At 40.7% G+C, this 24677-nt stretch overlaps 1 protein-coding gene across 1 annotated transcript in view; it reads left to right on the forward strand.

The window, feature by feature from the left end:
- The window catches only part of cachd1 (cache domain containing 1), a 74318-nt gene extending 52005 nt beyond the window's left edge, over positions 1–22313 (forward strand). Inside the window, exons 9-27 of the mRNA XM_088313789.1 lie at positions 3296–3562; positions 4176–4325; positions 4707–4830; positions 4916–5033; positions 5270–5438; positions 5547–5689; positions 7828–8009; positions 8222–8332; positions 9286–9408; positions 9948–10047; positions 10298–10414; positions 10615–10775; positions 10903–10989; positions 11917–12033; positions 13322–13473; positions 13787–13948; positions 16430–16507; positions 16713–16814; positions 21646–22313. Of these exons, the coding sequence (XP_088169915.1) occupies positions 3296–3562; positions 4176–4325; positions 4707–4830; positions 4916–5033; positions 5270–5438; positions 5547–5689; positions 7828–8009; positions 8222–8332; positions 9286–9408; positions 9948–10047; positions 10298–10414; positions 10615–10775; positions 10903–10989; positions 11917–12033; positions 13322–13473; positions 13787–13948; positions 16430–16507; positions 16713–16814; positions 21646–21890 (2708 nt within the window). The 3' untranslated portion in view covers positions 21891–22313. The remainder of the gene's footprint in view (positions 1–3295; positions 3563–4175; positions 4326–4706; positions 4831–4915; positions 5034–5269; positions 5439–5546; positions 5690–7827; positions 8010–8221; positions 8333–9285; positions 9409–9947; positions 10048–10297; positions 10415–10614; positions 10776–10902; positions 10990–11916; positions 12034–13321; positions 13474–13786; positions 13949–16429; positions 16508–16712; positions 16815–21645) is intronic.
- Positions 22314–24677: the final 2364 nt, after the last annotated feature.

Raw genomic sequence — 24677 nt, forward strand, 5'->3', positions numbered from 1 at the left:
AGATTTTTTTTTTTTTTAAGGATAGATTAAGCAAGGCCGGAGGTGGGTTTTCGTTCAACCCCTTAAGGACCGCGTGCATAGAATTTAAATATTTGCACTTGAAGTAGAATGAAATCTTGCACGTGCTCCAGCAAAGTGAAGCGGTACGCATAGCTGTGTGATGAAGTAATTGAGAGCCGAGCAAAACATTAAGTTGCTTTTTATTTGAGCGAAAGAATAAAGTTCAATAAATACCGCCATCTCTAAAGTGTGACACTGATCCGAGCTCATCTGTGAATTTGACTCGCGTGACAACGAGTATAAGGAATGCGCCCCCAGCATACTTTGCAGCAATAAGGACTGTAAATAGCATTTAAAATGCATGTTTTGTGTCTCTTGTATTTTTTTCAATCTTTATTATATTGTTTCATTATTTGCGAGTATGCTATTCAGTTTGCTGTTGTGTAATGGGACGAACCAGCAAAATAGGGTAAAGTGTTGATGTTGATTTCTCTACTGCGTTTTCACTCAATTTAGACATCCACTCAGCGGTAAATTGTAGTTACATGATGAAGACGTTACAAAAAAAATCTAACCACTTATTTACCAAAATCAAACATACTATCAATGAATAGACATTTGAGACACATGTAAAATAGAATAGAATAGAAAATAGAATAGAAATCCCTTTATTGTCATTGTACTCAAGTGTGCAACGAGATTAGAGGGCTCCCATCTCCAGTGCAATACAACAATAATACAGACAAATATATAAATTAGATAAATAAATAAGACAGTGCAATGGAATTCAGTACTGAATAGGGCACATAGAAACACATCACAATGCTGTTTTGCAAGGTTAGGGTGGTCTCGTGTGTGTGTGTGAGAGTTCAGTATGGAGATGGCTCTCGGAAAGAAACTGTTTCTCAGTCTATTGGTCCTTGATTTGATGCATCTGTAGCGCCTGCCAGAGGGCAACAGGTCGAACAGGTGTGAGTTTGGGTGGGTATTGTCTTTGACGATGTTGAGAGCCCTTCTGAGGCACCGGGCGGTGTAGATGTCCGACAGTGGGGGGAGAGGGCAGCCAATAATCCTTTGCGCTGTTTTGACTGTCCTCTGGAGCCTCACTCTGTCCGCCTCAGTGCAGCCGCTGTACCAGGTGGAGACACAGTACGTCAGCAGGCTCTCGATGGACGAGTGGTAGAAGGCCAGCAGCAGCTTCCTGTCCAGGTTGAATTTCCTGAGGACTCTCAGGAAGTGCAGACGTTGGCGGACCTTCTTTACCACTGCTGTGGTGTTGTGACTCCAAGAAAGGTCATCGGAGATCTGTACTCCCAGGAACTTGAACGTGTGGACCCTCTCCACGCACACGCCTTCGATGCAGAGGGGGGGCGGCAGCGTCTTGTTCCTTCTGAAGTCGACGACAATCTCCTTTGTTTTAGCAGAGTTAAGGTGCAGTCTGTTGTCCTTGCACCAAGTTGTCAGCCTCTTTACCTCCTCTCTGTAGGCTGTCTCGTCACCTTCCGAGATCAGACCGACCACTGTCGTGTCGTCAGCAAACTTGACGATGGTGTTGTTGCCGTGGGCCGGGCTGCAGTCGTAGGTGTAGAGGGCGTACAGGAGAGGGCTCAGCACGCATCCTTGGGGGGAACCGGTGCTCAGCATGAGGGTGGAGGACGTGTAGGGGCCGAGCAACACAGTCTGGGGTCTGTTGGTCAGAAAGTCCTTAATCCAGATGCGTGTGAGGGCAGGGAGGCCGAGAGTGTCCAGTTTGGCGACGAGGATGTCTGGGATGATCGTGTTGAATGGCGAGCTGTAGTCCACAAAGAGCATCCTTGCATAGCTCCGCTGTTGTTCCAGGTGGCCCAGTACAACATGCAGAGCAGTGTCGATGGCGTCCTCAGTGGATCTGTTAGCCCGGTATGCAAACTGGTAGGGGTCCAGAGTGGGAGGAAGGCAGTCCCTGATGTGCTGGAGAACCAGCCTCTCGAAGCACTTCATAATGACTGGTGTGAGAGCAACAGGACGGTAGTCATTTAGGTGGACGGCTGGTGACTTTTTGGGGACAGGAATAATGGTGGAAGTTTTCAAGCAGGAGGGGATGACTGCCTGAGCCAGGGAGCGGTTGAAGATCCTGCAGAAAACATGTGACAGTTGGTGGGCACATGCTCTGAGGACCTTGCCTGGTATTCCGTCGGGTCCAGTAGCTTTCCTGGGGTTGACCGCCAGGAGCGCGCGCCTCACATCGTGTTCCTCTACGATGAGTGGGGGGGAGTTGGAGCTTGAAGTGCGGGGGTGTGACGGTTGGGGCGAGTCAAAGCGAGCGAAGAAGCAGTTAAGCTCCTCTGCCAGCGATGCACTCGGGTCTACAGAGGTCGTGCTGCTGCCACGGAAGTTGGTGATGCTCCGTAGACCCTGCCACACCTCCCGTGGTCTGTTACTGGCAAGGTGGGCCTCCAGCGTCCCCTTGTAGGTTGCCTTGGCTAGCTTGATGCCTTTGCTCAGGTCAGCACGAGCCACCCTGTACTGGGCTTTGTCGCCTGACCTGAAGGATCAACCAAAGTTTGTTACTTTTATTTTATCACACCCCATTTTAAGCATAATTAAGTCTCATTACTGTGTGTATAAATATGGTCCCATGTTGTCCACTCACAAACTCACAAAACGTCATTTAATAATACGCAAATTTTTCTGAGTCTCCTGACTGCCTCCTTTATGGGGCTCTTAAACTACGTCCATGTTTGGATTTTTTAGAATGGTGAAGGTTGCAGGTCTCCTGCAGCGTCTCGTCAGTGGTGAGCGTGAGTGTGTCAATGTAAGCTTGAACGTGAACTATAATAGAACAGCTGAGTGCGCAACCCCGGTCACGCTACTGAAACAGTAACAAGGGATGTGGAAATGGTGTGGTCTCCTGTTTATAGATTAAACTGGGGTGGAAATGAAGGAATGAGTGGAAAAATGTAATGTGTGCGCGTGGTGTGCTGCAGCATCAACGTTACCTTGTGTTGCTCAGTCATTACTGACGGAGCCGCTCTGTCACACAGTCATTACACGATACAGGTTTTCAAAAGTAATTTTCTCCCATTTTTCTTTCCCACTCCGTCAACCACATGTACCAGATACATGTTTCAATTTCTTTATTTGAGAAGAATCCGATAATACTGAATATAAATAAAGCTCAGATTGGAATTTTTCCACCTTAGCATACAGAACAGGCTGCACTGGGACTCACGAGGCCCTGACTTGGAGAGCCCTGATCTAGATGGAACATCATAGTGTGCTTTTAACAATGCTGTCTCCTTTCGTCTCTCTGCAGAGGGAATAACAGGTTTGAAGGAGCTGGCCTTCCTGCGAGACCTTGCCGAACAGAATTCGGTGAAGTATGGCGTTGACCGTTTTCCGATGGCGTCCTCATCCGGACTATCCGCAGCGGCCATGATGCCTGTCGTGAAGGGCAGCATGATGGTGCTCAACCAGCTCAGCAACCTGGAGACAACAGTGGGCCGCTTCTACATCAACCTGCCCAACCGCATGATTGACCTCGTCCGCTTCAGTCTGCCCTACGCTGACCCCATGGGAGATGGTGCGTGCCCAAGACTTAACTGAATACCTACAACCTTACTGAAGTTATAGTGATTGCAAAAAAAATATTAAAACTTGATAGCCACATAAATAATAGAAAACATGTCCTAACAAAGATCCATGTCCACAATCTGGGTATTATTTTAAAAATCCCGGGCACGTTACAGTCTTAAAGAACAAAACCTTTCAACGTTTGCATAGAAATGAGAACATTTTGTTTTCTATACATATCGGTTGAAAGGGCATTAAAACTCACTATAATTAGGCATCTAAATGTGTGTGTTAATTTTAGGCTTGTGATTGGCTAAAATAAAAAAGATGCGGCAGTGAAATTACTTACAATTGATGTCATCACCGTTCAATTCGGTGGGACCATACAAGACACATTATGACAATCCAAATTTTGGCATCAGTTAGTTTTCTTGTTGCGTGAGCAGATTTGATTTAAAATCCAAGGTAACTGTGAAAAGTTATCGGGCTAGTCTGTTGAGAACAGACAACACATTTATACGTGTTTGTGTTTCAAATGACAGCGGTTTCAGATAAACAGAACCGCAAGATAAGATGCGACTGATTTAAAATGCTGTGTTTTGTTATACATTCTCTTCCCCCAGGCTTTATTATAACTGTGAGTCGACCCTGTTATTTCGGGAACCTGCTCCTCGGTGTGGTGGGAGTGGACGTAAACCTGGCTTACATTTTGGAGGATGTCACATATTATCAAGATTCTCTGGCTTCGTACACCTTCCTCATTGACAACAAAGGTCAGTCCAAACCAACCTCATGTCACAATCTTTACCGCTCATTGCAAATGCTTCAAATGTACCATCGCTCAAATGAGTCATTGTCAGTCAAAGAAAGAAAAATGTCAGACTCTTGTGCGAGAAAAATATTTGCGAAATCTAATCAGATTGTTCTATCATCCCAATACGGCTGCTAACCTCCAGGGGCCACATTTGCCTGCTCTTTGCGCTTTGCTCTGCTGTGTGATGTAATAAGTCATCTATTTCTGTAACACCTTGGAGAACGTATCATTATTCACATGCAATTTGTCAGGAAATTTAAAATTCCACTTTGTAGTATTCTTTTTTTTCCCCACGTGTTGTATAAGCGCATTTAAATAGGCAGGTGTGCTTTTTCCCCAGGTTATACCCTGATGCACCCATCACTAACACGGCCTTACCTGATGAATGAGCCTCCTCTTCACACCGATATCATCCACTATGAGAATATTCCTGGATTCCATGCTGTGCGACAGAACATCCTCAAGTGAGAATAGCTGTGGAACTTGAAACTTAAAAAGTGACGGTCCGTCTGCTGTAACCGACAAACGCTGTGTATGTATTTCCTGCAGTCTCCCATTGGGCAGTCAGGTCATTGCTGTTCCGGTGAACTCATCTTTATCCTGGCACACTAACCGGCTCAGAGATAACAAGAAAGATGTGTACAATGTCAGCTACGCTTGGAAGCTGGTAGGTGACGCCGGAGAATGATGGCTTTGATTCACTTTGTTGCACAGTCTTACATTTTGTGCATTACTGCTACATTGTGCTATTTTCAAACGATTACATGTACAGTATTACGTTAACTTTTTGATTAAAATAAAATCGAAGACAAAGCCAAACAACTTGTAAACAAGGTCTTAATATACGTCGAAGATGCATTTAAAATCGCTAATCTATAAATATGACTGACTATCTTGCCTTAGGTTCAGGACACGTCGTTCATCCTGTGCATCGTGTACGTGCAGCCAGAGATTCCAGTGAAACAACTCAAAAACCTGAACACCGCACCTAGCTCCAAACTCCTGTACCATCGTTTGGACTTACTGGGTCAGCCCAGCTCTTGCCTCCATTTTAAACAACTTGCGTCCGTTGGTAAGACCAAGCTAAATTCGACAGAACTCCAAATGTTTGTGTGTGTGCGCGTGTGTGTGCTGATATCGGCTGTGAAAACCTCTCTGTCCCTTTCTTTGCCTTTCTCAGAATCCCCCACAGTGATGCTGGCAGCTGGTAGCTTCTCATCTCCCTATGAGCACCTCAGTCAGCCAGAAACAAAGCGCATGGTGGAGCACTACACAGCCTATCTGAGTGATAACACTAGGCTCATCGCCAACCCAGGCCTCAAGGTACACAACAACAACAACAACAAAAAAACACATGCAAATGATCCCTTTGTTCATGTCGTTTGTAACACAAATATTTATATTCATCACAAATACTGCAACACTACTACTCAATAAGTATGTGCCAGCAGAACAGCGAGGGATTTAGTAGAGTGTTTCTAATGTTCTGATCTGCAAAATGTAATGAAGCTCTGCATCTTTAAGGAAGGGGACAAAACCCCTCATGTGGTTTTGGCAGTCTGTTTGCATTCCTGGTGTGGGGGTGGTGGAGTAAGGGGTTTGAACTCAACCACACTTCCAGCTCTGATGCCCAGGCATGTCTTAAAGGCCTCCTCGAGTGACCAAATTGCTCCTTTCAGATGTTCTGGGGAGGAAAAAAAAACAGCAGGGGTGTTCAATGCCGGGCCCGTGGGTCAGAACTAGCCCATCAGGGGATCCAGGCAGGCTCATCAGGTCGGAGAAAACATCCACCGCTATTTTCAGTGAAAGTAACTGTTGTTTCCAATTTTATCCCGTGGAGGGTCCAGCAATGACCACTTCCTACCACTTAGATGACGTTCTGAATTTTCCTGCAATGTACGGTTTGATACCTGATATTGATTGACTTCTGAACGCTAAAAAATACTTCTGAACATGAAATGTGGTGCCACCTTTGCACTACGAAGAAATCAGTTTTGTTGAATTGAATACTATATCTTCCAAACTCCAAGTCGCACCACTCAAAAAATGCATCACCCGGAGGAAAAAAAAAACTGATAATCGGCTCCAAAGTAAGTCAGTAAATTGCATCTTTTGGGAGGAAATTCATATTACATGATTTGATGTTACATTTAAAGTCCTGTCAAAAAATCTTGGTATGTCAAAGAAGGTCAATTATTCTTTTGTCGTCTACTGTGTAAGTCCTGATAGTACGGAACTCCAGACGTGTTTTTTTTTTTTTTTTTTTACACTAGGAACACAGCGGCCCCTAACCTTTTTTAGATTTTAACCACCTTTGGGGGCAGTCTGGAGCCCTGTGGTTGCAGCAGAATGAATTCTAAAGTCTACCAAACCTTTTTGACTGCTAGTTTACAGAAAAAAAAATGCATCTTAACTAAAAACTTCATCTTGCAAAGAGACAATGACCAAAAACCCCACTGCAAACAAATGTAGAGACCCATTTAGCTTGCGGCAACCACCACAACAAGGATTTACTATTTACAGCACCAAAAGGCGCAACAACCAACCAGTAATGTTCCCTCTAATTTTCCATGCGTCTGAGCATTAACATAAACTTCCTGAGCAACATTAGACATGCACACGGCGACCAAACCAGTATCACACCAGTCCAAAGCCTGTGATCATAAGTTACTTGGTGTAGATATGTTATAAAAAATTTAAAACCACCTATAGTATTTATCAAAATAGAACAAATCATTGAATAGAGATTATGTAACGTGAATAAATCAGTCCTGGGTTGTTACTTGTATTTTATAACACAGGTCATTTTAAGCATAATTCATGAAGTATCAATGCAATCTGTATCAATATGGTCCCACACTGACCATGCATAAATAATTTAAAGTAAGCACGAACATTTCTAGTAATCAGACCTCTGATGTGCTAAGAGCCTCACTTCAGGGGTTTGTAAACAATGTTTGGAGTACATGAATGGAGAAGAGTAAATTATTTTAAAAAAAAAATCATAACAATTTAAAATTACGATTGTTTTTTGGTTTTTTTCCCAAACAAATTTCAGATGTTTCTTTATTTGCAATATTTGCAACAAGATAATAAAGACGTGTGAATATTTTCTGAATGTATTTGTAATTCTTTGCTCCAAAACAATCTGAACCATTTGGAATAATTGTTATTTATACCTTATGACGCTAAAATAATACTTTTGTGTCTGTCCTCCATGAGATCAAAATGGGACGAATGTGGCCAATGACACCCTTGTAATACGATGAAACTTTTTGGGTGCATTTAGCTTACGTGATGAATAACTGACCTTATTCTTGTCAAATCCCAAATCTCAACAACACAAACGTCCGACTCTCACCTCCCACACACAACTGTTTCCTGCAATGTATGTCCCTCATCATAACCAGTCTACCTTCTTTTCTCCACTCTCACACTCCCTCCTGTTTCATCCACCGCAGTCCTCGGTCAGGAACGAGGTTATGGCGACCAGTCACGTCACGGATGAGTGGATGACACTAATGGAAATGAGTAGCCTCAACTGCTACGTTGTGCGCCGTTACATAGCAACGCCCAGTGGGGTGCTCCGGATTTACCCTGGATCATTGATGGACAAAGCCTTTGACCCCACCCGCAGACAATGGTGAGGCTTACTTTGAATGGAGTGAAGGGGAAAGTATGTGTGCGGGTGTGTGGTTAGGCGTACTGAATGTGTGCACAATGATTTGTAGTCTTTGTTGTGTCAAGATGTTTTTCAATTATTTTTATGGTTAGACACCTCTCCATTTGTCATGCTAAATCATATCATTTGTTTTGAGTTTTACCCCAAATATGTAAACTCTCTCTTGGCTACAGGTACCAGCATGCTGTGGCTAACCCCGGCCTTATCACATTTACTGGGCCTTATTTGGATGTGGGCGGCGCGGGCTACGTTGTTACCATCAGCCACACCATCCATGCCTCCAGGTAAGAAGATGGATGCTTTATTTTATTAAATGCAAACCACAGTGAGCAGCTAATTGAGGACAAATAGACTGAGAAACAGTTTCTTTCCGAGAGCCATCTCTATTCTGAAATCTCACACACACACACACGAGACCACCCTTACCTTGCAGAACAGCATTGTGATGTGTTTTTATATACCCTTCAGTATTATTTTCCATTGCACTCTCTTATTTATCTCATTTATATATTTGTCTGTATTATTGTTGTATTGCACTGGAGAGGGGAGCTCTCTAATCTCGTTGCACTCTTGAGTACAATGACAATAAAGGGATTTCTAATGTACAGCTAATTTGGAATTTGGCTTTCCATGTTATGCAAATCAATGTTTGAAAAAAATAAAAACTGAGTTAACTGAGTTAAAATATGTAATTGTGTTAATTTTTATTTATTTATTTTTCTTAAATCATTTGAATGCCTGAGAAAAATCCAGATGTCCTGTGATAGGATACATTGTACTCATCTGCAAAAATGTTTTCACCTCACACCCCAAAAAAATCTTTCAGCCCAGCATTGTGTTTTCTACATGCCTGGTGTAAAATACAACAGTGACCTACACCCTTTGCCAAGATACTTTAGCAATAATTGCAGAAACCTTTCAACACAGACGCTTTTAGCTGGAGCTTTTGAGAGGCATGTAATTGCAGCTGAGATTAGCTTGTTGATTTATCCACTTCAATGAGCCTAAATCGCAATGTACGATGCTATAGCACTACTTGCAACACTGTAGCAAGAACTATTTTCTAGACTCGGAAATACATAGATAGTATCCTTGTGTTTCATTAAATCCGGATTAGTGTGTCGTGTTTTGATTGTATAAACACAGTTTCCAGTATGCAAATTTGATGGGATTTATTGAGGACACATAGTTGAATGATGTTTTTACCTTTATGTGCCCTTGGTTAACATCTTTCTAGCTCTCAGATGGCCCCTGGCTATGCAGTTGCCGTGATGGGTATAGACTTTACCCTACGCTACTTCTATAAAGTTCTGTTGGACCTCCTTCCCATTTGCAACCAGGACAAGGGAAACAAAATCAGGTGGGTAGACCGGCCTTGGTGGAAGATTTAAATGCTGTCTCCTCCTTGTGTGTATTGTTGCTTCTATTCCTAATATGGTCTACCATCAGTTGTTACCAAATTCCTCAGTTTCTTCGCTTTTGCGCATCAGTGAATTCACAAGAGAAGAAAAATGAAAAAAGGGAAGAAGAGATAAGCTGATTATCTTGGTATTCACGTCGGAGATGAGCCTTTCTGTATCATCTGCCCCACATACTTTCTTTTGGGTTTCTGCAGTTTTTTTTTTTTTACTTTATCTGATGCTTTCACTCCCTCCTCCCTGTAGTACTCCCCGTCTTTCTGCCCCCAGCTGCAGCTCCTTTTCACGTCTTTTCTGTTGTCATTCAGAGGCCATATGAAACAGGATTACCGAGAGAGGCTGTGGTGTAGTGGAGCGGGCAGGATTTGGCAGAATGAGTGCAATTAATTGCTGGGTCCAGTGAGAGGAGAGCTAAAACTACATACCATGTATTCTTTAAACTGGATATATCTAATATAATGTGTGTGTGTGTGTCTTGTAGGTGCTTCATAATGGAGGACAGAGGTTACCTGGTGGCCCATCCCACTCTCATTGATCCAAAAGGTCATGCCCCTGCAGAACAACAGCACATCACACACAAGGTACAGAACCCAAAACAAGACCTTGTGTGTACTGCTTATTCTCATACGGACACAACGCTTGCGGGCACAATCGTCATACAAATGGACTAATTTTGTTGGTGTAATTTTACAACAACAAAATGTGCTTCTATTGATAAGCACCCAATTTATTTGCCCCACTACATTGACAAAAAAATAGAAACATGGGATAATTATGAACATAGAATATATTAGGATGGCTGAAATCAAGTGTTATTCTTTTTAATATCAGGAGCCTCTCGTTGCCAATGACATACTGAACCACCCCAACTTTGTAAAGAAGAACCTGTGCAACAGCTTCAGTGATCGCACTGTGCAGCGCTTCTACAAGTTCAACACAAGCATCATGGTAAGGATTGGTTAAAAGAAAGCCTTTTGAAAAGTGATCTAACGCTGCCACCGCGTGGTCATTCTTGGTGGTGCGACATTGAATTAGGCATCAGATTCCTTTTGTCTGAGGGGTCAATCCATTAATTAAATTGATCCAGTGTTTCTGTGGATGCAGTCAACTCTTTTCATCTTTTCATGTACACCTCCTGTATTCCTCAGGGCGACCTAACCAACCTTGTCCACGGCAGCCATTGCTCTAAGTATCGTTTGACCAGAATACCTGGCACCAACGCCTTTGCCGGTATCGTCAACGAGACGTGTGACTCTCTGGCCTTTTGCGCTTGCAGCACAGTGGACCGCCTTTGTCTCAACTGCCACAGGTACCATTTCACGTGACTATCACCTCATTGCAACTTAAAAGTGCACACACGTTTTTGAAAGTGCCAGTAGAGAAAAGATCAATGTTTCCTCCCCTCAGACTCATGAAAGTGCTTTTCTACATTTTAGAATGGAGCAGAATGAGTGCGAGTGTCCATGCGAGTGCCCTCTAGAGGTGAATGAGTGTACTGGCAACCTCACCAATGCAGAAAACAGGTCAGTCGTGTTGCAAAAAGATGCAATTAATTCTGAATGATTGTTAGGCCCTGGAGCAAAAATAAAATAAAATAACGGCGAATAAAGCTTATCACATATTTTCTTAAATGATTTTTGAATAACAAATAACACATTTTGGAATCTCTCAATTTTCTTCGAGGATGAAAATGAGCTGATGTGTTTACCTAGCTGCGTGTACAGTTTTAATATTACCGAAAAGTAAAGAAAAAATTCATATTGCTTTACCAAATGGTTAACACATTTTGGGGCTCTTTTGGATCAAATATGATTTGAAGTAAAATGGGGGGATAGCTGATGTAGACTTGTACATTATGATTTACAGTTGAATATGTAACATGGCTGAAGTGCAAAACTGCACTAGTCCATCAGCCCAATGTCCCAGAAAGAACACATTACTCGGAAGTCTATTTGTTACTTTTGTATGTAATAGTGATTCAGGTTTTAAATTTCTTACATTTTCCACCTGCCTCTTTCATCGTTTGCTGTGTGCATGTGTTTGTGCACGTTATAAAACTCAGGACATGTATGCTCCAAGCTCCATTGTCAATGTCTGGGTGTTTTTTAATTGAATGTCCTTACTTCTTCTGTCTTTGTTGTTGTCGCTGTCTCCAACTGTCCTTCTTTTTCTTTCTGCCAAACTGTCCATCATTCAGTGTCTCTCACATCTTTGGTTTCACCCACCTCCTTTCATCAGGCGCAGCAAGCCTCTGTGTGTCACGTCCGCCCTCGCTTTCTGGAAGACGTGCAATTATTATTTTTTTTTTCTTCTTCAGATATATTTTCCCTTTCCTTTTGTTAGTCAAGTAACCGTAACTCTAATCTTTTGGGAACTCTTTTGCATTCATTTCCATGAAAATGACAGCAATCTGTGCTGCGCATTTCATGCTAAATGTATTTTCTGTACAGAAATCCGAGCTGCGAGGTACATCAGGAGCCAATCACTTTGAATGTGATCGATCCCAGTCTACAAGACACACTGCCTCAATGTATCAACACTCGTTGCAGCCAGAGATACAGCAGCAGGTGAATACCAACGCCGCATATGAACACTGAATTATCTAGTTAGTGGCTTGTACCAGATTCCAGTGCACATGGAACCATGGTCATTAGTGGTTAAAATGAGAATGTGCATTGTCACGTGGCCGTTTTTTTTTTTTTTTTGTCACAGACTGCGCACATATATTCAGCATTTTGGTGTCTCTTGTTGGGATCACGTGACCTTACAAGCCAATCTAATCATTTGTTTGCCAGAGGAGATTTATGGGAGTGGTAACGCAGGATGCAGCGTAGTCTCTTGATAACAAAAGTTGACTCTGAACAGAAATCCAAGTTCAATAAGGCTACAGAGTGCAATGAGTGTTTATTTCAGATAGGATGCCAAAATAAAGTAAACAAAATCATGTTTTTCCTTGAAATCTATCTGCTCTGAATTTCTTGAAAATAAGGTTTAATTTTCCTCTTCAGTGTTACCTGAAATTTAGTCTGAGATCTGTGCCGCTAACTTTTTTTTGGAGTTGCAGGCTTCAAAATACAGTTTAGTGAAAACAGAGACCTGAAGTGTTTGTGCCTGGATACATTTCTCTGTGCACATGTTTTTAAGAGTTTCACAAGCACTTTGTGTTTCTGTGTTTTGGGGGATAGATTTATTCATTTTCATCCATTGCGGGCCTTTAGTGGGATTAAAATAGTTACACTTAAAATAGACAAACAAAAATTTGTCATTTATTTTGTTTGATGGGTTGTCAATGCACTTTGAGGTTAGGACCTTTGCACTGAGAAGTCCCTCGCAAGTGGTTCATTTTGAATTTTAATTGAAGAGCTTTTTTCTAGTGGATGCATTACAGGATGAGACCTACCTCTCACGCTATCGTAACCAGTTGTTCAGTCCCACCTAGTGGGCATGAATAGAAATTGGAATTGTAGTTGCATTCAAGATTCCCTCTGACATTTACCACCCCTAGAAATCTCTGTTCACGTCAATATATTTGCTACAAAAATAATACTCTGTCCTAATAAAAAAAAACGTTGCAAGTTGTCAAGCGTGTCACATCATCAGATGGTGCTATAAGATTGTGTTGTCCGTGTAGTTTAAGCCAATCAGAAGCCTGTAGGGAGCCTTGTGTAGAAAAGGCCAAAGAACAAATGGTCAAATTGAAAAGAAGAGCGAAGTTACATCACATTTGAGCACAAAGTTTACAACTCAAAACCAGACACTCATCAAGACGATACCGATCTGAGGATACAACCGACCATGCGCAGTAGGTTTTCCTGTAGTTGGGAAACAATGAAATAATACTGTATTCTGTTCCAGCGACTGCTTTGGTGTTTTGGACTGTGAGTGGTGCATGGTGGACAGCGATGGCAAGACCCACCTGGACAAGCCATACTGTGCCCTACAGAAAGAATGTTTCGGGGGCATTGTCGGCGCAAAGAGTCCATATGTGGACACCATGGGACTCCTTGGTGAGTCAACAAATGCACACATGGTTTGTGATTTTTATATCTCTTGAGACACTTGCAGTAAAAACAAATAACACCATCCTTTTTTATGGTGCTGCAAAAATGTGTTTGAACAAAACCAGTAAATGATTCTTCCTTTCCTTCAAATTGGCCATCTGCATGCAGTTAGATGTTTTACAGTGAGCAAAAAGAAATGCAACTACAATATGTAGCTGCAGCGCAGCATTCATTGTTTGTATGCTTCTGGCTTGCTGTCGTACCAGGGGTCATCTTAAATGCTTTCTACTTAACGTCTGACCACCGCCACTTTTTTTAGATGAGGAGGTGGCATCTCTAAACATGATCAAGAGCGCCCCTGTGGGTCCTGTTGCCGGGGGTATAATGGGATGCATCATGGTGCTAGTATTGGCTGTGTACGCGTACAGACATCAGATCCACAGGCGCTCACATCAGCACATGTCGCCACTGGCGGCACAAGGTATGTAAGACTGTTGGGTTCAAAAGCATCATCTATGTCACGAGCAAATACTATTCGCGTAGAATAATGAGCAAGCCCTGCTTCAAATAGAGAAAGTTCTGCGGGTTATTCGCCCTCACAACCAAGTGTAGCTCCTCAAATAATTTCTATCCGGTTCCTTTACACCAGGCATCACCAAATGGCGGACCGCGGTCCGGATTGGGACCGACAGATGGTTCGGATCCGGACCCACGACCAATCAATGATGAATTTTTTTCAGGGCGTATTCGCAAACGTCGACGCTGCAATTCTAGTTAATACGGCGTCACTGATTTGAGCCAATCAGATCTTTTGTTTACGATCCACTGCCAATTGCGCAGCAGACCGGAAGAGAGTGCTTCTGACAGTACGCTTAGCTAAAAAGTTAGCAAGGTCGGTGCGTGTTGTTTTAAATGAATGGACGGAGAAATTTAGTTTCGTTCTGGCTGCAGCCGATTCAAAACCAGTGTGCATCATCTGCTCCGAAACCGTCGCAACATTGCGAAGCGCCACTACGAAACAAAGCACCGCCCCTTTTTGCAAAGTTATCCGCTGAAGTTTGAGGTGAGCGCACGCAAAAACATCGAACTTCGAGTGCAGTACAACAGATTTTTACATTTTCTTTTACAGCCCAGCGGCATGCAAACGAATGTTCACTAAAAGTATCATGGATTTTGGGGAAACATAAAAAAAACGTTCAAGTGATGGGGAAGTTGCGAAGGAGTGTTTCAATGCAGTTGCACAAACATTATTTAAAGGAAAACACAAAGCCCAGATGTGTGAAATAATCTACCAAATCCCAATGGCCCTGACTCCGTTCCAACACAGATTTAAGTCACTGGCAGGGCAGTCACGAACTCATTTTTCTCATTAAGAGAAGTTCAAAAAATATTCAAAAGGAAAGGTGGTGTCAAAGCTCATTTTGAATTAGTTTTTCATGAGGACAGCCATTTTTATTGATTGTGTACTGAACATGTTGACCTGTTTTACTTGAATAATTAGGCTTTCCGGTTTTTTTAGGCTGATAACTCTTTGATTTAAAAAAAAAAAAAAGGTAAACGATGTTAACTCAATGCTTAGCACTTGATATATTTCTGCAGGAGATATTTTACTGTTTTTTTTCTGGAAGTGGCACCCTTAAGTTCCTGGAGCCACATTTTCTTGAATGTGAAATTGTCAGGTTTAAAAGGGTCCTGACGCCTTCTTAGACTGAATTCAATGCATAGAACCAGAGGAATAACCAGGGAAGGTTTTGTCTTTTTTCCATCGGGATGGGAGGAGAAGCTAGGAGGTGAAGTAGACGTCTTGCCAGTTCAATCTCCCGTACTCTCTCTAACTTCTTCGCCCATCCCTCTGGACTTTATTCAAAGAAAAACGAAACTTATGGAAAGTGAAACGTAAACAAGCGTGTGGGTGTGTCAGTTGTGCGCATGTGTGCTGAAGCAATGATGTGCGTGTCTGTGAGTGTGTGTGTAATTATCATTGATACAAATAGTGTATAAAAAACATGATTAAAAATACACAAACTATTTACATACTCTCACAGAAATAAACGCCTTATATTTGTTTAACTGGCAAAGGTGTTCAATGGGAACATTGCTACATATTTAGTATATGAGTGCGCTCTGTTGAAAATGACTAAATATATAAAACTATATAAAAATGTGAACATAGGCTAGACATTTCTGGAAGTTGGACTTTGGTTCGGACCTTTAAATTGGAAGAAATTTTAGTCGTGGACCTCTGTGACTTTTAATTGAATACCTCTGCTTTACACCAAGATGCCGCAAAACAGCTGTAACTCAATGCTTTTGTCGAACGAAAGCTGCTCAACTCATGTTATCATACAATATAACTTTATTTATATAGCGCAGTTCACAAAAGCTGGACCTGTAACAAAGTGCTTTCCATAAGGTGGAATATAAATTAGCAGTTCAAGATGGCCCAGAATGGCAGCAAAACAATACTGTTTTTTTTTTTTTTTTTTTGTTTTTTTTTTAGCTTTGGCCTCAGCACAAAAAACAGCAAATAGGTTAAATGCTAACGGAGGATAGGTCAGTATAAATAAAAAATAAATAAAAATCTGTGAACATTTAAATATGTCACGACCTAGCTGTGAATATGCATGGGTTCACTTTATCCACTTGCAAAAAAGTCTTCAAAGAAAGTCGTAGCGTTCTGGTTTCCCTCTATGCACAGCAGTTAGCGCCTAGCCACAGAAAGTTAGATGCTGAAATTTGTTTTTATCAGCACATGCGTTTGCTGAGGCGTTGTCTTCATGTCTGTTTGTGATAGTCATTGCTTTTCACTTTAAAAGCATGAAATGGTGTTGTTGGACGCTAATTGGTTGTCATTGCGAATTTTTATTCAGTGTGATGCATGACAAATTGTCATCTTAACACAAAATATATTTTCCATTCTGAGTCAACTTTCTAAACCCCCACCCTTCCTCCATTGCACCAGAAATGTCAGTGAGAATGTCCAACCTGGATAACGACAGAGACGAGAGGGATGATGACAGCCACGAGGACCGAGGAATAAGTGAGTTATGTTGGCGGTAAAACCTGATGTCAAAATACACATAGAATAAAGAATCCAGTTGTAGAATAAAAGTGAATAATTCTAGCCACTTTTTGTGACGTTACTGGAGAATTCTGGGAACTCTGAGACTCCCTCCGAAGTAAATGTTCACACATTTCCACACTGTGTCCCCTCTCATATATGTGTTCGTTCTCCTTACTTTCAGTAAGTAATACTCGATTTATTGCTGCGGTGATCGAGAGACACACCCACACTCCAGAACGACGACGGCGGTACTGGGGAAGATCTGGCACAGAGAGTGACCACGGTAAGATAACTTATTTCAACTCTCATTGGTACGAATGTATAAGGACACAATTTTTAATCACCGACTACATCAGTCGGGTTGGACCAGATTGCTTTGTTCCCTTCAACTCTTGAAGAATAGATTACATTTTTTGATTTGTTTTACCTTACTTCTTCACTCAGTGTTGGTGTGAAGATGGGACTACAGTAAAGTACTGAGTCGGTAAATGGTTAGCACAGCTGTCCCGTAGCAGAAAGAAGTCGTCCTCTTGAAGGTTGATTGAAGACTCTAAATAGCCTGTAGGTGTCAGTTTTACCCATGAACCTGAAACAGATAAGTGATATAGAAGGTAGCTTGATCACAAAGAGGTTACCCGTATACACCCCAATCCCTAGTCGACTTGCAGCACAACAAACAGGATGTATTCGGATTGAAATAATCGTCATCAGTCAAACTGTTGCGTCCTGCAGTTTTTGTGCATTGTACATTTGCGTGTTGTTAGAAACTGTTTAATGCTCATATAAAAACTAAGTACTCAGGTTTTGGTGTCCATCACTTTATTTTGAATAACAATAGGATGTAGTGAGTAGCTCGGATGGAAACGTTCCATTTGCTGTTCTTCATCATTTGTCTCGTTTGACTTTAGTGGCAGGCATCGCACAGTGCTTCAGTGGTTTGCACACCTGCCACACAGTTCTGAGGCTCTGGGCTTGAATCTCAACTCCAGCCTTCCTGCAAAGACTTAGCATGTGCTCCACTTGTTTGCAAAGTTTATCTCTGGGTATTCAGGCTTTCTCCCACATTACAAAAATACTCAAGTTAATTGAGGATACTTCCTTGTCAATTGATGTGCAAGTGTGAATAATCGTTTATAAGGCCCATGTGATTGTCAGGCGACTGCTCCAAGTTATATACCACCTCAATAAAAATATGATGGTTTTTGACACAATTCCCCCACGGAACTAAGGACTGATTAATGTGTACGACATGCTGGACACCAGGGGTTACGATACTTCCTTGTTTATCCTCTGAGCCTCTCGTAGTTTTGTGTTTCTGTTTAATTACGCTAGTCTTCTCTGTGATAGACCTCCTATGAGTTTTTGGCTCTACAACAACATAATGGACTCAAATAAGTGTGCACCAGCTCCACATTTGGGGAAGGGCAGTGGCAGTCTTCAAAGTACTTGCTGTCTGTTGGAAATAATGTGAAGTTACTGTAAATGACATATTACCTTTCTAATTGCTCCAGTTATACAATGCAATATCTGGATAAGCAATAAAATGCACTCAGTGCCTTTCTTCTTGGGTTCCACAGTAACATAATTGTCGCTGCTCACCAAGGTTATTTTAGTAAACGAATACAAACAAAATGACCAAAACTAAAATTGAAAAAAAAAAACATTTATATTTACAAAAAAATAAAATAAAGAATACTTTTAAAATAACAAAAACGTACTGAAACTACATTTTACCTTTAGAAAACAAACTAATTATAATGAAGATATCATTTTCATCTTTGGCAATAAATTTAATGCACGGGCCTTTGGGTTTGAGTTAAAACTTAATTATTTCGATATTGCTGCACACGCGCTTGTCATTTAACTCAGCCCAAAAATGCAACGCTTCGTAAAAGCGTGTTGTTTTCTTTTTTGTTTCATGTATCAAAAAAAATTACAGTATACAAAAAATGTTACACTGTACGACTGGGTTTAATACTTCTCAACAAGAATTCATCCACAAATCCACTTTAGAAGTTGGCAACAAGGCAATGCATGTATTAATATAATTTTAGATGCGGTATTATGCACTGCACTTATTGTAATTCAAAGTATGTAGACTGTTAAACTGTACCCTGTATGATGAAAAAAATGTTTTATTGAATATTTAATGTCCAATAGTTACCATGGTGTTTTTCTAATATTGCACACAAGTAAACACCAATTTTTGAAAAAATTAAAACTAATACTAAAACTAAAAAAACGAACACTGATAAAAAAAATTACAAAGCTGCCCTGAAAACAAATAAAAAATTAATTTAAAAAAAACTAAACTAAATAAAAACTAACTATAATAGAAATTCTCAAACTATAATAACCCTGCTCTTTCTAAGCATTATGAAACATCTAACCCGAGATTGTAGTTTGTATATAAGTGGTTTCCTCAAACTATAAACATCATCAGTGGTTCCCCAAACAGTCATTTTTAATGACACCTTTGGAACATATCGGCGCATGTCCGGGTCATTTTTTTTCCCTGCTTGTGTTGCTCATGGATATCGGACAATACTGGATGTGTATATTCTCGTAGCAATGTAGCAAATGGTTAACAACGTGACGGCCATGTTGGGGAGGTAGACATTCCTGAGGTAGACATTCCTGTTTACTTGCTCATTTCTCGACCGTTTTTCACGAGTTTTACTTTTTAGTCAACACAGAAGTGTGTTCTCGCCACATTAAACGCTAAATCATTTAGCGCTCCTAGCTTAGCGTCGCCATAGGCATGCAGCTCAAAAGGGGTCTGTTAAATCTACTCGGTACTGCTACTGGTATTCATATCTGTGGGCTCGAGTGTAAACAGCTGAAACTGTCAGCTCGGTAAGATAGCTTTTGTACTCTAAAAAAAAAAAATAATAATAATAAAATTGGATTTTGGAAATCTATCACAACTTTTGAGAATGGATAACAGCAAATTGGAGGATCACATTATTCATGAGTAGATTGCAAAAAATGCTTTTGAAGAATGATTGTGGGGGGTGGTGATCTTTTATATCTGAGAGCGTATTATACGTACTGTACGGTATTTTATGTGTCGGGTTCCACTGTTCTGTTCTTTTTAAACCCGTCCTATTGTGAGTGTGTTAGCAGCCAGGCGCTCACATTCACTGGATGTGGGCGGATGGACAGTTTCTTTCACGTGGGCTCTTCACACCCACGTAAGGCATCGCTTCAGAGCGTCTCTGCTAGTTGTTGCGTAACCAATGATGACAGACAAATGATCAAGATGAGTGGGCTAAGAGAATCCTTCGTTTAAGAACGTGGTGACGAAGCCATAGAGAGCAGCACGTTGCGTAACAAAGGATGAGGTCATGTTCAGTGGAAGCCAAATGGCTTGCATTCATATAGCAAGTCTATGCTCCCGATTTATTCTGCTCCACATGTAGGAAGTCACAAGTAGACGAGGGGATAGTAGTTCAGTGGCTCACTCAAGGACACTTCCTTTCGCCACTTTCCCAAGATGCAAAAATGACGTAAGATGAGACATCTGAGTGCAACACAAAGGCCACTAGGAAGATGAGTTAGAAATAATAGAGTGAGAGCGAGTGGGTGTTAGTCCATCAGGGATTAAAAGCAAATACATTACTAAGTAGACACTTCAAAGTTGCTACTTTGCTGCGCTGGGTCAAAGACTGACAATTCTTAAGGTCTGGCTTAGAGTGATCAGCCCGGAATACTCCTACAAAGACTATAAAATGACAAATTAGCGTTTTGATTGTATTTTGCATTCTTGTTTCTATGGCAGTCGTTAAACCCTTTATTTTACAACCCTAATTTGGATCAATGTAATTACAAAACAAAAGTTAGGTCTCTGGAGCGCCATTATTGTGAAAGTGAACAACCAAATGAATCTTCCGTAATATTGCTTTTTCGTAATGATAGGGTCCACCCTGATTGTCATGGTAACGAAAGCCAGATCAGCAGTATATGGGGCGGCATATGCAATTGTTCATTTGCCTGAGACTGGGCCAGCTCCTTAAAACTGGCTCATTTTAGCAAGACAAGTAATATGGTGTGTAAAGCGTGACTCCAGTCTTGAGTGTTGGCGTATTTTTATGAAAGCACGAAGCAGACATCAAGGTGCCAGGGAATTGTTTGAAATTGTGTTCTGTAAGTCCCACATGACCATTGAAAGTATGTCTGAGCTTCATGTTGATAGGATGAATATTCTTTGTCGATTGTAAATGAGTTTGGAGTTGGGTATTTCCGTGTGTATTTGTGCACGGATCTCTGACTGTTCTCAGTATTATTTATTATTTCAATGCATGTTTTGTTTTATGTTGTGGCCCGCCAACCACATTCATTACCAGTTGTCCCAGTTAACTGCCATGCTGGCAAGACTTTCTATGATCAGGCTTGATCTTATGTCCAAGAACATGCGCATTAATATACATGCATATCCTTGCGGCATCATATGGTGGAAACTAGCCTGGGGAGTGACTTGGGTGCCAATAGAGAGTGTTACCTAGATCGCGTGTACTTTATGTGCTTGTATTTAATGGCTTGATGCCTTTATTGCTGTTTTTTTTAATTGGTCCAGTTTTTTTGCCAATGAAATAAATTGGACATTTTTGGCTCATTAAGAATTTTGGGCCGGCAGAAAACAAATATCCAGACATAATTTGCTTCTATGTCTGTTTTATCCACTGGGTGGTTACATTTCAAAGGTGGCAGGCACTACAGGTGCATCCCAAAAAAAAACTGAAAAAAAAGGTTTCTTCCCGAGAGCCAGCTCCATGGCGGACTCTCGCACACAACTATCCTTACCTTGTAGAACCGCAACATAATGTGTTTTAATTATTTTGTTTCATATTTTATTTAATCTATAATTAATTTAATTGATATAAGTTTATATTAATTATATTAAGTTCTTGTTATATTGCAAATATCCCATAATAATTACAACTACAATGAAGTCCAAAAGGTCATATGATATAAATTGACACGCTCTAATTAAATAAATAATTAAATAATTTTTTTATTTATTCATTTATTTTTTTCATTTTAGTTTGAATAGTTTACACTTGGGAACACTGTAAACATGATGTATTAATCCATTGTTGGTGTGTTTTCTCCAGGCTATAGCACCATGAGCCCTCAAGAGGACAGCGAGAATCCACCGGGTAACAACGACCCACTTTCGGCGGGCGTCGATGTCGGTAATCACGACGACGACCTGGACCTGGACACCCCGCCACAGACGGCAGCCTTACTCAGCCACAAATTCTACCCCTACCGGCACACGCACACACATCATCCCCCGCTGCACACGCACCACCTCCAAGCGGCGGTCACCGTCCACAGCGTGGATGCCGAGTGCTGATGGAATTTTGGAAACATGCTTTGAAGACAATTCACATTGCGCTCATCTTTGTTGCCAATATTTTTTCTTTTTCAAAGACTTGGAACTCAAAATGTGAGCAAACAATTTTGGATTTCCTTTTTCTGGGCCTTCTGGACTCTTTTCAGAGCAACCTTGAAAACAAATGGAGGCCATTTAGGGGAAGTTCATCAGAACAGCCTGAGGCTTAAATCTGTGAGCAAGCTTCATTTCCCCGTGGAGGGCCAACACCAACACAAAGCGGTGGATCATTCGGCATGAAGCCGAGCAACCAAGTTCTTACTTGTCATCACTACTGGATCACAGGACTTTTTATTACCTAATCCTCATTCATAAACCTTATAAGGAAACAACAGACTTTGCTTATTTACACAAATAGAAAAACACTATAAAGGTTAAAGATTTTTTTTTTTTTTAAATAATACAAATATTTATTCAAGTTTCCCGGATAGATACTAGTGCCGCATTCAATAATGTGATATTTTGTCGACACACATCGTTGAGATAATTGCAGTTTCTACATTAAGTGTCTCATTGTGTCAACAACGAGCCGTAATCACGAGCTGTGGGATTGCAATTCAAAACGAAAAGCCGTTTCAGTGATCGTCTTGATATCCATGTACAAGTACGCTCTTGGTCCACACTAGTAAGGCAAGAAGCACATGCACCTGAAGCTGGACATCAAGCTGATTGAATAAACGCGCAAACGGCTTTGCGTAATTCAACTGGCGCTATTTTCTGTGTACACTTTCTGGACGGAACATTCTTTCTGTATCATCTCACAAGGAAGTTGGCCACGACCAGCTGAACACGCTCAGACACTGCTGAAGATTTGCTTCGCTGCGTCGTGATACCTGGAGACTCTTGCAATGTATTTTCAGAATTGTACTGGCTTTATTGGAAAATCCTTGTTGTTGAAGAAGAATGGGAGGGAGAGATGCTGCTGTTTTTGCAGAGGAAAGGCCTGTCTGCTATTTCCTTTGTGGTTAACCACTCAAAGTGTGCGTGGATTTTTTTAATTTTTTTTTTTATTGTGAGTACATTTCTCTGTGTAGTCCACACAAGAGGAATGACAGGAAGAACTTGTGTTTACTGAGCGTTTGTGTGCGTGTGTGCGTTTTTATTGAATGAATTATTGTTTTTTTCCTCAAGATAGAACTATAGAATATAGCTGAGAAATACACTTAGTTTTCCTCCTGATGAAGAGTCACATGACCTGATCTACGCTCAGTGGCTTTGCTTGTTTAGATGGTCAAATTTTGACTTTTCGGTACCAACATGTTTATTGTTTTCCAGAGATTCTTTATGTAGTGTAAAGGGAGAATCATAAATAGCTATCATTCATTTTTATTGTTGCCAAGTAAGCCTCGAATGATCTTCTGATGTTCGGCTTGAAATCGAAGTGTTCATGGTGTCTCGAAATATTAAGGATGCCTTGGATATGGATTAGGTTTATTTTTGTTTAGGTCCATATTGGATGGAAGTCCGTACTTGGAAGAATTCATACTTACTCACTTTTACTTGAGACTTACAATTTGTCCAAGTTTTATTGTGTATTGTCAAAGCTCCCAAAAGTTTTTGTAGATATGGAAAAAGAACAACGGTACATTTTTATGCAGATGAATAACTTTGAAAAAAAAAAAAAGATAACGTGTCGTATTCTGCTGTGAGCAATGCAAGCAAGACCTAAAAACTACAGTACATTGACTTTCATTATTTTGGTGTGAGTCTCACGTTAGAAAATAATTGACACACACACAGAGTCTGACAAACTATGAAGTAGGAGGGGCCACACGGAAAAGACAAATAGACTGAAACACAATTTGATGTTATAATTTTGAGGGAAGAATGCATAAAAGTAATTTTACAAAATGTAATTTAAGGACATCTGAGGAAATTTGATATTTTATGAGAATATAGCCGCAATATTAAGAGCATAAACGTTTAACCGTGCACTCATTGAACTACAACTTTTCCCCTCATGATAGTGCACCTTTCACTGTAACATTAAAATTGTGCTCTTAATATTGAGACTTCATTCTCGTACCTGTGACCCCCGTACATCTTTATCATCTTGTTATAATATCGACCTGTTACCTTATTAATCCTTTGACTACTTATACTCAATGAGTGTTTGGAGTTCAGATTGCAAATGGGTTTCACAAGTCGTAATTCCAGTCCAAGCAAACTTCCAGGGCAATTACCTGTTTTTTTTTGTTGTTTTTGTTGTTGTTTGGGGTTTTTTGTCTGTATGTGAGTATTATTTGTTTTAAAATTAATTTTAGTTTCTTGTGTTTGGGCATTTTTTTATTATTACAAATTGTCAAAAGTTTTTAAACAGTATTCAGCAGCTGTTTTATGTGTGTGTGTGTGTACAGATGTAACATTAAATCATGTACTGAAGGATGTACAACACCCCCATACTGTATCATATAAACTTATCAAATTGAGATTTATTGCAATGTGAATGTGATAAAGTTCATTTTACAGTTAAATCTGCGTTGGCTTTCATTCTTACTTTTTCTTAATGCCTCTAGAGTAGAACAATTGTAATGTTTTTCTCCTACGCAGCAATGCTCTTGTTGGCCTTCAGCTATTCTCACTCTGCTCTTTCTGTTGGTTCAGCTTATGTCACAGAACAAAATAATTAATAATTTCATAAGTCTATTCATACAGTTTATACTTTGATATTTATATGACAGTTTAATAGCTTAAAGGGACACTTGATTGAGCTTAACATTGGTACTTATATAATAGGTATGCATTTAA

This window comes from Idiotropiscis lumnitzeri, chromosome 13 (genome assembly GCF_059441095.1).
Source record: "Idiotropiscis lumnitzeri isolate Australia: NSW breed Sydney's pygmy pipehorse chromosome 13, RoL_Ilum_1.0, whole genome shotgun sequence".
In the NCBI taxonomy this organism is placed as follows: Eukaryota; Metazoa; Chordata; class Actinopteri; order Syngnathiformes; family Syngnathidae; genus Idiotropiscis; species Idiotropiscis lumnitzeri.